General features: G+C 31.3%; 2 protein-coding genes across 2 annotated transcripts; one reads left to right on the top strand and one right to left on the bottom strand.

Moving 5' to 3' along the window:
• The first annotated feature begins 1,479 nt into the window (after positions 1-1,479).
• LOC132273080 (F-box/kelch-repeat protein At3g23880-like) lies at positions 1,480-2,273 on the top strand. Its single transcript, XM_059774113.1, has 2 exons — positions 1,480-1,638; positions 1,686-2,273. Exons 1-2 carry the CDS (start codon positions 1,480-1,482, stop codon positions 2,271-2,273), a joined length of 747 nt encoding a protein of 248 aa, XP_059630096.1.
• A 4,308-nt stretch (positions 2,274-6,581) lies between these two features.
• Positions 6,582-10,080, bottom strand: LOC132274889 (uncharacterized). Its single transcript, XM_059776237.1, has 3 exons — positions 9,950-10,080; positions 8,639-8,982; positions 6,582-7,818 (listed from the first exon to the last, which is right to left on the bottom strand). Exon 3 carries the CDS (start codon positions 7,722-7,724, stop codon positions 7,209-7,211), a length of 516 nt encoding a protein of 171 aa, XP_059632220.1. The 5' UTR covers positions 7,725-7,818; positions 8,639-8,982; positions 9,950-10,080; the 3' UTR covers positions 6,582-7,208.
• Between the last annotated feature and the right edge of the window lie 4,914 nt (positions 10,081-14,994).

A 14,994-nucleotide genomic window follows, 5' to 3' on the forward strand; every position in this document is an offset into this window, starting at 1 on the left:
TACCAGGTTTAGCAAAACAAATTTGTTTAAATCGTTGTAAATGTCAGATAAATAAATTCTCGGAAGTTGAAATGGAAATTCACCCAGTACATGATAAGGAAAAACGAAAAATAAATTTGCTCACTAGATAAGGGACATTGCATGTGTTTATTAATATTTTCTCTCATTAAGCTTAGACATATATGTTTGTTAAAACTCACACAAATAAATACACAGAACACAATAGTGAAGTTTGGACACAATATTTCACTATGCGAATGCGGAAGCCCCCAATAGTTTTAAATGTTTTCTTAATTCACTTTCTCATTTTACCATCATAAACTCTAAAACACAATATACTTGGCTATCGTGTTTACAACCCGAGCTTATCACAGGAAAATAATAATAATAAAATGAAAGAAAAAAAAGAATAGTCAAATTTATTTTATTTTTTTGAAATTCACGACTAAGTCAACAGAAGCCCAACGTTGAAGAAACTTTACTGAGGAATTTGTTTAAGATTCACCTATATATATATTGTTCCATTGTTGAAGCCATGGTGGAATATTTATTTATTTATTTATTTTTAAATGTAAAACAATTGTATAAATATGGAAGAAATTGTACAAGGCCCAAGAGAAGCCTACGCAAATGATTCCAAACCAGGCCCTACAGGCCAAAAAAGACCAACCCAACTTATGGCCAACCCGAGCCAAGGCCGTACCCAACATAGCTTCTGGTAACAAAGCTATTAAACAATCCGGTGACCTAACAAAAGCAATCGCTGCGTCACTGCATCGTTGCACCGCCTGCATCAAAGAGTGGCGTCAGGTGGTTGTGGCGGTGGACGTTGCCGAGGGCGAGATTCCCATTCAGCGGTAAGATCAGTGGACACTACATTCACCGGTAGTGTAGAGAGTTTTTCGAAAACAGAGGTACGGATTATCCTCATCGTTGTGTTTTGTGAGGATGGAGGTTGCCTCCCAATTAGAGCTTTGAGTATAAAATCTACACATGTTCTGGATTGCACTCCAAATGGGGGAGACATATTGGATTCTTTCTTTTTCCGTTTTTAATTTGCATTCTTGTTTTTCTTAATCATTATTTGTGCTTTAATAATGATTTACAATTAATGTTTGGCTTGAAATCACTACACACGCAGGCTATCTCGTGGAAAAAAATCATGTTGCTTGTAGGTATTACAAAAAGGAATTGGACCCATATTGTCCTGGTAAGTTGGTTATTTATTTTTATAATTCAAATTGAAATATTTATTTTAGATCTTTGTTGATACAGAAGAATTGAGTCTTGTGTCTTAATTCCTTATTATTGTCTAATTCAAATTGAAATACTTGTTTCCTTTTATAAATTGTGTTCTTGTTTCCTTTCAGGAATAGTTCCTCTCCAAGTACTGTTGGGTAACCCTTGGTACATGCATGTATATATATAACCTAAAGCTCAAAAACCCTTCCTGGTATTTTAAACCAAAACTCTTCCTGCATGAATCCTTCTGCCGCTGAGAAGAGCGAAGCCATGATACAACAAAGCAAGCGAGGAATTGAAGGTGACACGCCATATGAAATCAGACACATTATACTCTTGCGACTACCCGTTAAGTCTTTGTTGCGATTTAGGTGCGTCGGTAAATCATTGCTTGCTGTAATTTCCAATCCCCAATTTGAGAGATCATATCTCAATGAATAAAGTTTGACCGACAAAGTATCCTTCGCTTCGGCTACAACCGAAGGAAGACCAACGATTTGGACTCCATAGCCTTTGACTGCAGTGATGATTCAGAGCAAAAACTATGCTTTCCATGTAAGGAGTCTTATGTACTGAAGTGTTCTTGGAATGGTATAGTAGTGTTGAGTCTTAGAAAGGAACCCATATGTGTACTGTGGAATCCATCTACTAAAGCATACAAGAAGTTCTCCCTTCCTGATCAAATATATAAAGATTATGCACTACGTGGATTGGGCCTGGTTGGAACCTCTGATCCACCAACTTTTATGTATGGTGATTCCTATGGAGACGATCTCCTCTACGATGCAAGCCCGAGCCGTACAAACCAATATGAGTGTGTGATTGTTTACTTTGATACGGTGGATCACAAGTTCAGGGAGATGCCACCACCAAATTGTATAAATGAGGGAGATATGTTTGATTTGACGGTTTTGAAAGGATGCCTTAGTTTATATTTTAGTACCATTGATAGGAACTATTTTGAGGTTTGGACTATGGAGCAATATGGTGAGCGTAATTCTTGGACCAAGTTAATTGTCATCCCACGTTAGATACATAAAAGACATATAAATTATTTGAAACTATTGTGTGTTATGAAGAAAGGTAATATTGTAATGATACTTGATAGGATAAAGATAACTTGTGCATTCGTCTTGCACGAACAGAAGTTTGGGAGCCAATAACAGTTTCATATGTGAATAGTTTCGTTTTTCCGATTTCAACACCTCAAGTAAAAAGAAAGAGGAGAAAAAAACAATTGTAAGGAGGTAAATCAATTTCTAAGCTAATTCAATTCATGTCCTTTGATTGTTATGTTTGATATTAGATATTGAAAGAAATATAAATCTTAGAAGATATAATTTACCAAAATAAGTCATGAAATCGTTATCTAGCATTTTCTTTTCTTGTTGGACTTGCATAAGCTCAGTTTCCGAGGCTCTCTAATTAATTATTTTTCTCATAATCTTCTTTGCAGAAAGAAATCCCACTGAATCAGGTATGCTCTCTATCTGTTTAGTGCTTGCTTCATTTTATACAATATTTTCAAAGGGCATGGTTATTTATTTTTATAATTCAAATTGACATATTTTATTTAGATCATTGTTGATACACAGAAGAATTGAGTCTGGTGTCTAATCCCTTATTATTGTGTTCTTACTCTCTTTTTCAAATACGAACAAAGCTGGAGCAATCCTATTTTGATACACCTCCCTTAAAGAAAGACTGTTTTAAAGATTGTTTATACGTGTCTTAACGTATATATTCATCTATATAAGTAAAAAGGTAAGCACAAAGAGATATATATATATATATATATATATATATATATATATATTGTGTAATTGACAGTCGCAATAAACATTATGATTTTGACTGGGCTTCAGTGACATTTATTATATTGCTTGATATATACTTAAATCTGATAATGTGTTTTTATTGTTATTTCCAATCATTAAAATACCAAATTTATTCTTCTTCACTCATGCTTTTGTTAATTTCTTTAATGGTATTTCAAATGAAATTTCTCCTTATTAAGTTCTTGTGGCCAATTTTTGGTTTTCTTTGTTGTGGATGCAGTGAAACGAATTTTCAACATGGGGAATCCCAAGACGTAGTGCCTAGTTGTTTATCCCATCTTGTTACTACCTGACAAGATTTAGCTTTGAACTGCTATTTATTAGGCTTCTCATTCTATTTTAAAAAACATCTCAAACATTCCCAACTTTAATTCAGATCGTTTAATTGCTCTGATCATTGATTCAATGGTTTGCTTTTGTGGTACTTAGTTGCTGTTAATATCAAGCACAGTGATAGACCGGCCCATTTGGGGCTCATGGTTTGGTCTTAGACCAAGCACTTCTTTGTTTTTGGGCCAAAGGCCACGCTATCCAGCCCACCCACGCTGGGATCTTTGTAATTTTGTTACATATTTATAGAAAATATTAAAAAGCTGCGAATGCATGCATAATATAATAAATATATGTACGTATAATGTATATATGTAATTATGTATATAGGCACTTCACCATTCATTAAACAGAAGTGAAATTGTGAATGTAGAAAACTCAGCTTCGAAGCCACCCACCCACCCAATAGGCAAATGACACACTAAGGACAAAAGAATGTGTTCAAAACACAAGATAGGGTCACTTGGAGAACTGAATTGAGGACTGTTACCCAAAACCAATTCTTAATTCAAAACAATTTTGGTTCCCAAAATCCATAATTATCATACAGCAATACAAACGCATAGCAGATAATAATAATAGAAGTAAAAAATACAAGCAAATTGAGTTTGGCGACCAACCTCTAAACTAATACAGATGAGAAACAATTGAGATAAGGTTTTAGTTTTAAGAGTTCGGGATATATATACTAGTAAAGGAGTAAAATCCAATTTAAAATTGGTATTATTAATTAAATAATTATTTTATAAAATAATCACACTAGTATATTAATTAAGATAAACAAATTACAAGATTAAATAATGATGTCAATTTACAAAATCTTAAAAAAATAATAATAATAATAATAAGTTATTTGTGTTAAAATTTTATTAAAACTCTTTAAAAAATTCTTTTTATATCAATTAATAAATAAAAATTAAAATATGAAATAGTGACTCTTGAGTCTTTACACTTTTTAATAATATATATATATATATATATATATACTCACGGCAGGAAAGGAAAAGAAGTCTAGGAGTTTGAGTACTACTCAGAGAATACAATTCTTAAACAGATATAATTGAATAATTATATTGAGCTCCCTTGTGAAAAGACATAATTATCGTAAGATATGTAAATTTGTTGATTTTGTTTTTTGGCTTATGTGCCGTATGTAATTGGCCGATCAATTGAGTGTTCAAACTCCCAACCCTTGAATCAATCGAGAAACCATCTGCAACATTGCATCGTCCTCCTTGATCGAAGACCCACCCTTTTCAATCCTGAGTTTACCCAGCCATATCTCTATTCCAATGTTGGACTTAGTTTGTTTTTCATAGCAATAAAAAATTAAGTAAGTTGCAGTAATCTCTCATTCACGTTTGTTTTTCATAGCAATAAAAAATTTCAATGCTTCATTCATTGTCATGGGCCATTGGTTTATTCTGTTTCTTTTGCTACACCAAAAGCTAATTGCACCAGAGTATTAGTGGTTTGTTTGAGTGTTAAATATTTTTTAAAAATTATATTTTATATTTTTTGGTGTTTGATTTTCGTAAAATATTTTTTTTAAAAAAAATTAAAATCTAATAAAAATAATTTACTCATCAATTTTCGACAAGTTATTTTACGTGTCTCTCCTGATGGACTCGACCTTTGCCAAACCAAAAAATAAAAATAAATATTTTACCTAAAACAAAAAATATATATTTTTCTAAAAAATGAAACAAACAAAGCATAAGTGTAAAATATTTTCTGAATAATTAAGTATTGTAGTCGAATTAAGAGGAGTGGAGGACATCGTACCAAGGTCCAAGGTCCAATTCGATCACAACTTGTAGAAGGTCTTTTGACATGCAACTGGAATGAGATGGTTGCAGCTATTAAATAAGTTTTATATGTATATATATGAGATAATTTTAGAACTTTGAAAAAGAGTTTTATACTACTATTTATTTGTGGGGAGCCCCTGTGATTGTGTGCCTTTGTCCCTGAAGAAAATTTTAGAACTTCGAAAGAGAATTTAATTAAATATATAATTTTTCTTTTCTTTTTTTCTCTATTTTAAGAACTTTTTTGTTATTATGATTTTTTAAAAATTGACTACTAAATATTTTTTACAAAATTGAACTTAAATTTTTTTTTTTTCTTAATTAATACTCACACACATATCGATTTGCACGCCGTGTACCTTAATTGACATTCTCTTCTCTCTTTATAGATGTCTATGGTACATATGTATGATTCTTGCAGGGCCATCAATTTAAAATGTTAATCATGTTTGAAGAGAAAAGAAATTGAACAAATTTTTTGAAAAGTACGTAATATCTAAGTCAAACAATTTAGGAAAGAGATTTATTCATCTGAGTTTCAATTAATGATGAAGAAAAAGAATATTTGATTCAATGCTCCACTTTAATTAATGACAGAAAATACAATTGATCAAACTCCTTCGAGTCTGGCTCGTAGTGTTAAAAGAATGGCTTTGGTATCAAATGATTGAACAATCCGGAACAATTTCTTTATGATACTTTTTATAAAGTTTCAAATGAATTATGAGAAATGAAATTATATTTATATTTACCACTATATATTTACAGAACATAAAGAATTTATCATTATAACCTTTTACAATTAAAAGAGAAATTTACTATATAAAAAGAAAGAAAAAAATTTGCACATATATTTATTAGAAAGCTGTCATACATGACTAATTATTATATCTATATTACCTAGTTGTAACAAAAATGACACAATATGACCCGTATTGATCTTACTACAAGTAATATAATAGTGTATCATGGTATTGATCTTACTACAAGTTATATATGTGTGCATAAGGCATGGTTTGTCGTATTAGCCGATTAGCGACGTATAGTTTGGTTCCGATTAGCGACGTATAGTTTGGTTCGTAATCATTTTTCAAAGATCCAATACCGTTGTGTACCTTTATGAACCTATCAGTTCGGTCGATTTACACCACAAGCTCGAGCCATACCGCAACTGATTTTAAACCCTCATTTTCCCTCCATTTACCTTAAGTGTGTGACAAGTACAAGATAAGGTCCTATTTTCTTCCTTTTTCTGTTACACACTAGCCCGAACAAATAGCGAAATTAAAGTGATAAAATGTGAGCAAATGACATAATTAACTCTCAAAAGAATGTTTAAACTAAATTGGTGAGAAGTATAGAGACAAATAAATAACAAAAATTGATGTAATTCAAAATTACATTGTAAGCCAACATGTACAATATCAGATTACATTGCTGGTATAATGAAGAAGATAACAATCTGCAGAAAATATATTCAGCCAACAATTCTTCTCTCCCCTAGTGAACTTTATAATATACTAGAATAAAGGTGAAGAATAGGAGCTGAAATAAATGTAGTGTCTAGAATATATAGACAAACACAAACTTACTGTCATACTGATGAAATAGAGCCCATCTAAATTCCCCCCCATATATATATATATATATAGTGTAAATGTCAGGATTGAAGGCAATTTCTGTTGGATTAATTTATAGTAGCTATAAAGTAGCATATATGGAGGATAGAAATAGTTGCTATAAGCTGAAGAAGAAGTTTGTTTTAGTTTGATCCTTGTCTTCTTCAGTCAGTTTCTATGGGAGAAGTGCTAGTGGAGACAGATTGTGAAGCCATAACATATGTATAATGTATGTCACTATGTATATAGACACTTCACGATTCATTGTATTCAACCTTTTCAAATAAGGTTAAACAGAATTGAAATTGCGTATGTACAAAACTGAGCTTCGAACCCACACAGTAGGCAAATGACAACTAAGGACAGTGCTATATGCACCTACCCGATTGATTCAAGGGCAAAGATGGCCTCGGATGGCGATTTCGTCTAGCAAAGTTGGCCAATAAAGCATCATCTATATCCTTTAGGGTTAAACCATCATCATCAGTCCAGTTCTCATCCATCACTCCTGAAGATGGATATACGCGTAGCACGGTCATGTCATCATCACTCCAGACTTCTACCTCATCCGCCTCATACATGAAGGTAGGAACATGAGAAGCAAGTTTCAATATTTCATCATCAAGCCGGAAACCTTTGCAGTCTCTAACATCAAAATGCAAAAGCTTTTTGCAGCCCTTCAAAATCGTCATTATTTCCTCCTGATCAAGATATGTGTGCCTTAGATCCAAATACTTTATGTTTGGCAGTAAGGTGACTATAAGCAATGATTCATCTTCCTCAACGTCCCCATTTGAAATACCTAAGCCAACAACATTCTTGCAATGAAGGCTGACTTGGGTAAGGATTGCTTCTAGATAAATGGCGTTTCCAAGCCATAACATCTGTAAATTTTTCCACTTGCTTATATATCTTGAAAAGAAGGGCGTTTCGTCAAACGCTTGAACAGGAAATGTCAAAAATTTCAATGCAGGGCACCTGCCAACAAAGAATCATTGTGAAATAAATTCAAATATATATATATATATATTTCAGAACTACGAGTTATCATAATTTTCTTTTAAACTCTGTTAAAAGTACAAGGTAACAAAGGAAGAGATTTTCAATTGGTAACATGAGGTCATCTATCCCCTACCTCCACTCATGCCAGGGATAATTATTTTAAATACAAACATTCAGTAGATGTTCCATTTAAGCCCTTTTCTCTCAATAGTTCTACACTTGATGCAAAGAACACCAAAATCAAGGAGAGAGCGAAAAATCAATTTAAGTGTGAGACTTCCAGTCTTAATGAGAAAGTCGGGAAACAGACTCCATTTCTTCATGGAATTAGGTAAGGACAAGGGAACTAATATTCTCCGAGTTTAGAAAATTCCTTTATATCTTCCCTCAAGGTTAACTGAGATTAGAAAGTAAAAATTTGTTAAAAGACATTTAAAATTATAAATTTCACCCCTGTTTTCCCACATCCTCTTTTCCTACCTTTCCACAATAACCAAACATCAAAAGGATGAATTTCCTTCACGTCTTTCCTTTTCCCCATGGAGTAGTTGAGTTGGCATAAAACATTTGGGAATGACCCAAAGGTCTTGTTCAACTCTTAGGCATCAAGACTCAAACCTAGCCCCCTATACCCATGGCAAAGGGATTCATACTGCCCTCAATGGGAGGAAAAACACCTTCTCCCTCCCCACTCCCCCCCACACACACACACACAAAAGGATGATAAATGCAATTTTAGAGCACAAAACAAGTAGAAGCGGCTATCTTCTGACTAAAAGTGCTTTAGATAACTTACCCTTCTACAAGACAAACAAATGCCTCATGCGTTACATATGTCTGATCCGTAAAATAGACCGGAAAAACTAGTGAAACAGCAGATCCACCACTACGATTGACAACAAACTTAATCAATTCATTTGCATTAAACCTCTGTGATCGATATCCATCCACTAATCTTGATTTGAATGAGTCTGAGATTTCAGGAAAATCAAGGTGCTGCCAGCATAGAGGATTTCGAGTTGCATTGTATCATGACTTGCATACGAAGGGAACATCACATAGCAGGGACTCCATTCCCACTCTCCCAAGCACATTCACCAAGCAATCCATGTTTAGCTCTTCCCATTTTCGATCTTCCATCTATATGAACGGAAAGTAAAGGCAACTGTGAAATTTATGGCTATAATAAAAGGAAAAAGAAAACACACTAGTGAAATGCAAATCCTTTTCACATTGATTAATGATTGCAATTACTAATGATATTATGGCCGTTCATGCTGGGGAAAAATGGTGCAGAATTTAAACTTTCCAATCTAAATCTTGAATGGGGAATCTATACACAACCTTTAGGAGCTATTTCCATTAGTTTTTGTAAGAAAGCATAAGCAAGGCTACAACATTTTAGAACAATTAGTATTGTGCTATCACTCCTTAATTTAATTCGCAGTCATCCTTGTTCAATTTTGTCAAAATATAGGAGAATTTGTTAAGATGATTTTAGTTGTGCCAAACCGATGCCAAAGTATGGTATTGTGTGTTCACAATATTAGCCATGAATTTGTAATGACATCTATCACACTTGTATAATGAAATATTTACATTTAATTAAGAAAACTATCAAAAATCATGTTAAAAAGAATAAAGATTTCAGAATCAACAACAAAGAGCTAGTTATTTACTCGAGATAAAAATAAATAAATAAAAAATTCAACAAAAACAACAACAAAGAGCCCGTCTTTACCAGAAAAGAAAGAGCCAGAATAACTACAGAACCTATGTCCAATTACACAATTCATTTATATATATATGTGTGTGTACATGTTACCAATTGAAATTATGATTTAAGTTTCAAAGACAAATATAAATCAAAATAATAGAAGACTACACAAAAGTAAAACCAATATCGAATGTGTTGAAAACAAAGATTGGGACACTTGAGAACATAATTGAGAATTGTTACCCAAAACCCAGTTGGTAACCCAAACAAATTTTTACTTCAAAACTAGTTTGGTTCCCAAGATCCATATATAACACAAACGCATAGAAGATAAATATAGAATGAACAATTTGAATAGGAATACAAAAACAGTTGAATTTGTCGACCAACCTCCGAATGGATGCAGATGAGGACCTTTAAACTGTGATCAAAGTGTTGAAAAAAAGGAAAGTTCACCAGATTGAAGAGACCTAGCAGAAACAATTGTGTTTTAGGGTTTAGAGTTTGGGATATATATATACACACGTGTGGCAGGAAAGTAAAGGCAGTTTACGAAGTTGAGAATAACTTGGAGAAACAAATTCCTAGGTAGGGAGAAGTAAAAATATTTGGAATTAAAAAAGATATTGAATTGTAATTAAAATAAAATTCTATTTGCGATTTGAAGTGAATTGAAATTTAAAAAGGAAAAAAAAAAAAAAAAATCTTACCATTTTAGGATGAGAAAAATGACTGTTGGGAGACTTTAAAGCTGTTACTCAATAGATAAATTTGGTAGATAAATTTTTAGGGACGTCTTATAATATTCCTTTAAAAATCCCTCAAATCCTAATCCTTTTTAAAATCAGGCAAATTGAGTAAAATTTTCCCTTATAAAAGAGAAAAAAAATCCTCTATAATTACTTTCTCACTAGATGATATTCAATGAGTATTTAAAGGTGGTAATTAACGTCATCTTTTAATATTGTCTTATCATCACAAAGTTAGTGCTAAAATTTTTTTTATTTTATTTTACCATATGTATGAATATTCTAAGTCACATAAAGCGGGAGCGAGAGCGAATTCCAAAGTATGAGAGTTACAAAATTAAGTCATAAACAGTCAAAATTAAGTCATAAGCAGTGAAAATTTGAGCGAGAGCGCTCGGAGAGTGAGATCGACATTTGTTGAGAAGGATTGTGTGATTAGTGAAAGCCACTCTGTAAGTTATTTTTATACATACTATACCGAATATATTATTATACAATTTAATTTCACCTTTTGATTGAAATAAAATCCCCCCCACCCCCGGACCCAAGGAAATCAAGACAATTGAAGTAAAATTAGAAAATATATAATATATGTATACTATTATTTTAGGGTTCTCCTGGGTTTTTATTATTTTTTAGGTTTTCGTTCTTTCTTTCTTTTAAGGATGTTTAAATTTTAACCAACTAGGATCCATGAAGTGAAAATCAATTCATTAAATAATATATATTTTGTATACTGAAGTTGCATGTATATATTAAAATTTTGGTAAATATGAATTTTACTCAACGGTCACGGTAAGCTTTTTTACCCCTCACTGGATCAATCCAGTAAGAGAGAGTAACTGAAGGCGATTTTTTCCCTTATCAAAGGTAATTTTTGTAAAAATTTTGGTCTGTCAAGGTAAGTTAAAAATAAATGGATCAAAATACCTATTTTGCAAAAGGCTTAAATCATAAAACTCCGATACTATTTATTTTTATTATAGAATTTTTAACTTGTTTGTAAAAATCCTAACAGCATTACAAAGTTATTATTTTGCTCAAATTTTGTCAACGAACCATTAAGAACTTGTTAAATGACTAAATTACATTTATGATATACCACTTTATTTAAAAAAACAAAAAATCATATTTTACAAATTACAACATTATCCTCTTACATAAAATAAATAAAAATAAAAATTAATAGCACATGATTAACACATGTTCTTAGGTTGTAATTTTATCACTAAAATCATGTGAAAATTATGCACTAGGTAAACGTCCGAAACTAATATGATTAGAGCAAAGTTATATATTTTGTTTGTAATTGGAGGTCTGATAACCTAGTGAGATGTAAGTTTTGTTTGATTTACCCTCTCGAGATTTGATTACATAGTGAGATGCGTGGTTTGTGAGCTACTCTCTTGAGGTTTGATGGTATGGTAAGATGCCAAGGTTTTGTTTGTAACTTTTTTATATTTTTGTTTGTAACCGGAGGGATGCTCTCTCGAGGTTTGGTGAGATTACTGGATTTTGCTTTTGACTCGATGGCTGGCTTCTTAAGATTTGATAACCTAATAAGACGTCAAGATTTTACTTGTATTTGGGGTGAAAATTACCTCTAGTGAAATAGTGTGTCATTTATTTCATTTTAAAATGAATGGTCTAGAAATGATCTCGTCACCTATGTTTGGTATGCATAGTAAAAAAATATTGAAATGCACAATAAAAAAAATATTAAAATATATTTTTACTTACAAAAATAAAAGAAATGAACTACTGTGTAACTGGGGTAATCCTCGTCCCATGTATTTGCGAGCTACTCTCTCGAGGTTTAATGAATATTTGACTTTTTGATTTTTCAACCTGGCACATAAGTCAATAGTCCAAATTTATATTAGTAAGTGATATAATAGGTAAATGAACGATGACGCCTCCAGTCGTTACGTCGTCGCTTTCTAGTCAAATTCAATTTGGAGTCCGGAGGGGCTTGTACTTAAAGAGGTTGTGTCAATCTATTGATTTTACATTCACTGTAAATTCTTTGATTGATCTACTTCCCACACTCTTCTTCTTTTTCTTTTTTTTTTTTTTTTTCAAAATTACTCTATGCATCACTCACATTGTATTGTGATAAAAATTTATGGAATACATGTCTATCTATATCTTTATCTATATCTATACATATATACTATTTTAAAAACGTAAAAAATTTCTTAACACTTTCGATTTTTTTTTTTTAATATCAAAATTACTCTATGCATGGCTCACATTTATTGTGATATAAACTCATTGAATACATATTCATCTATATTTATATCTATATCTATATATACTATTTTAAAAGTGTAAGAAATTTCTTAAGACTTTTGATTTTTTTTTTTTTCACATTAAAAAAAGTGTATAATAATTCATACAGCACATAGACATTAATTTCAAAAAAAAAAAATTAGCACATTCCACATATAAATATATACATCATACATGTATTACGTATATTTAATTAGTGAAAAAAAATTTCTATTCCTTAAATAGAAAATTAATAATGTGTTTAAACTTTTATTTATGTCTTTTAAATAGCAATTTATTTTAGTTAATCATTATTTTATTATTTTAGGAATTTTTGTTAAAATACATATTCCATGCATAGCATATATAGTAAGATTATAACATGGAGTGATAGAAAAAAAAAATTGATTAAAAAAAAAAATTTATATATATATGTATATAAAGAAAGCAAGTAAATTTGGTAAACAATACTGTCTATAATTATTGAAATTCATTTATCTCCCATACCCACTCCTCTTGGAAGACTAAAAATGTGTTTAAACTTTTATTTATTTTAATAGTAATTTATTTTAGTTAATCAATATTTTATTATTTAAGGAATTAGTTTTTTTAAAATGCATATTCACGACATATATCTATATCTATATCTATATCTATACTATTCTAAAAATGTAAGGAATTTCTTAACATTTTTAGATTTTTTAAAAATACAAAATAATTTTCATTAAATACTTTACATTATAATATATACTTCTAAATATGATTAATGAGTGTATATATATTTTTTACTATTTCTATACCTTTTCAACAATTTTGAAATAAAGTATTTATTTAATGGTTAAAACAAAGAGTTAATAGAAGTACCTTTTATAACTAAATACGCACTGGAATCAATATTCAGAAAAAAAAGGGCCAAAAAAAAAAAAAAACATTTTTCATCCCACTCTTTAAAAAGCAACCCATTTCAATTCCCCAAAAATTCCATGCCCTAATCCACAAATTCCAAAAAAATAAAAAATAAAAAATAAAAGTCCCATTTTTTTGGAAGAGTTTTTTTTTTTTTTGGATGATTATTCAGTAAATACAAAAATTAATTATTTTTAATAATTTCCAAATACAATTATTATTTTGTTGGCCATGAACAATTCACTTTATTCCTTCTTGAGGTCTTTTCTTATTTAATTAATAATCTCTTATAACTATATTTAAAATTCTTTTTATCTATTTATTTACACTATTCATAGAAGTGTAAGATTTTTTATTCCTTTTTGTTGGCACCAAAACTTGGCAGCCATCTCAGCGATGACGTGGACCAATGAAAAGCTGATAAGTATTTTTAACATGGCGTCAAGGGAATCAACCAGTTAAGAAATATCAGGAGCAAGTATTGGAGAAAGTTACTCAGCCACTTCATTAACAAGGCAGTTGCTAAAATATAGCAACAAACATTTGACTTTATTCAAGTTGGGTTATCAACAAGAAAGGAAAGACTAAAGTTTTAAGGAAATCAATTCTAGTTGGATGGAACAAGGAAAAATACAAAAGGCAGCCGCGGCATGAATATAAAAGCGATAAATGGCTTTTAGGCAATTTAAGGGAAGAAACGGTGACCAAGTATAAGGAAAGAAGTTGCTAAAAATTAGCAACTTTCCAGCAACAATTCGACAACTTGCATTTGACTAAATCAAGGAGAGTTTTCAACAAGGAGTTTCTATTGAAGTAAGACGAAGCAAGGCAAGAAAGGAAGTGGAAGAACACTGGGTTTTGCCCTAGAAGAAAGAGAAAATCAAGGAATAAGAGATTTTCTAGCAAAAAATTAGGAAAATAAGTTGAAAAAAGAATTCTATAAATAGGAAAGTTGTAATCCTATTCTAGTCCGTCCAGCACCACCACAAAACATGCATTTCAACTAAAAATGTTTTCAATTGACTCTACGTCATTTTCCTATCAATTTCTTTATTTCAATTTAATGGCAATTGATTAGATCCTCGTCAACTATTTCGATTCAGCCATTTACTTTCTTTCAATTTCAATTATGCCAATTTTAATTACGTAATTTTAGTTAGGTTTTCAATTCAATGGCAATTGATTAAATTCTTGCCATTGAATCGTAGTGACAATTGATTAAATTCTTGTCATTACTTGGCTGATGGCAATTGATTAAATTCTTGCTATCACATTTCAGTGGCGATCGATTAAATTCTTGCCATTGTGTTTGACTGATGGCGATTGATTAAGTTCTCGCCATCACGTTCGGCCGGCGATCGATTAAGTTCTTGCCGTCTGTCTTCACTCGGCCATTCCATCCATTTAAACATTCATCAGCCGTTGCATTTCTTTAGACACTCTAAAAAGTCCTTACTACAAACAAGGCATAAAAGAACCTTGCTGGGAGTTCTTACTAGTCTCTCTCCC

The sequence above is a fragment of the Cornus florida genome, unplaced genomic scaffold (assembly GCF_030987335.1).
Source record: "Cornus florida cultivar Cherokee Brave unplaced genomic scaffold, ASM3098733v1 CherokeeBrave_3.0.0_Hap2_Chr09, whole genome shotgun sequence".
In the NCBI taxonomy this organism is placed as follows: domain Eukaryota; kingdom Viridiplantae; phylum Streptophyta; class Magnoliopsida; order Cornales; family Cornaceae; genus Cornus; species Cornus florida.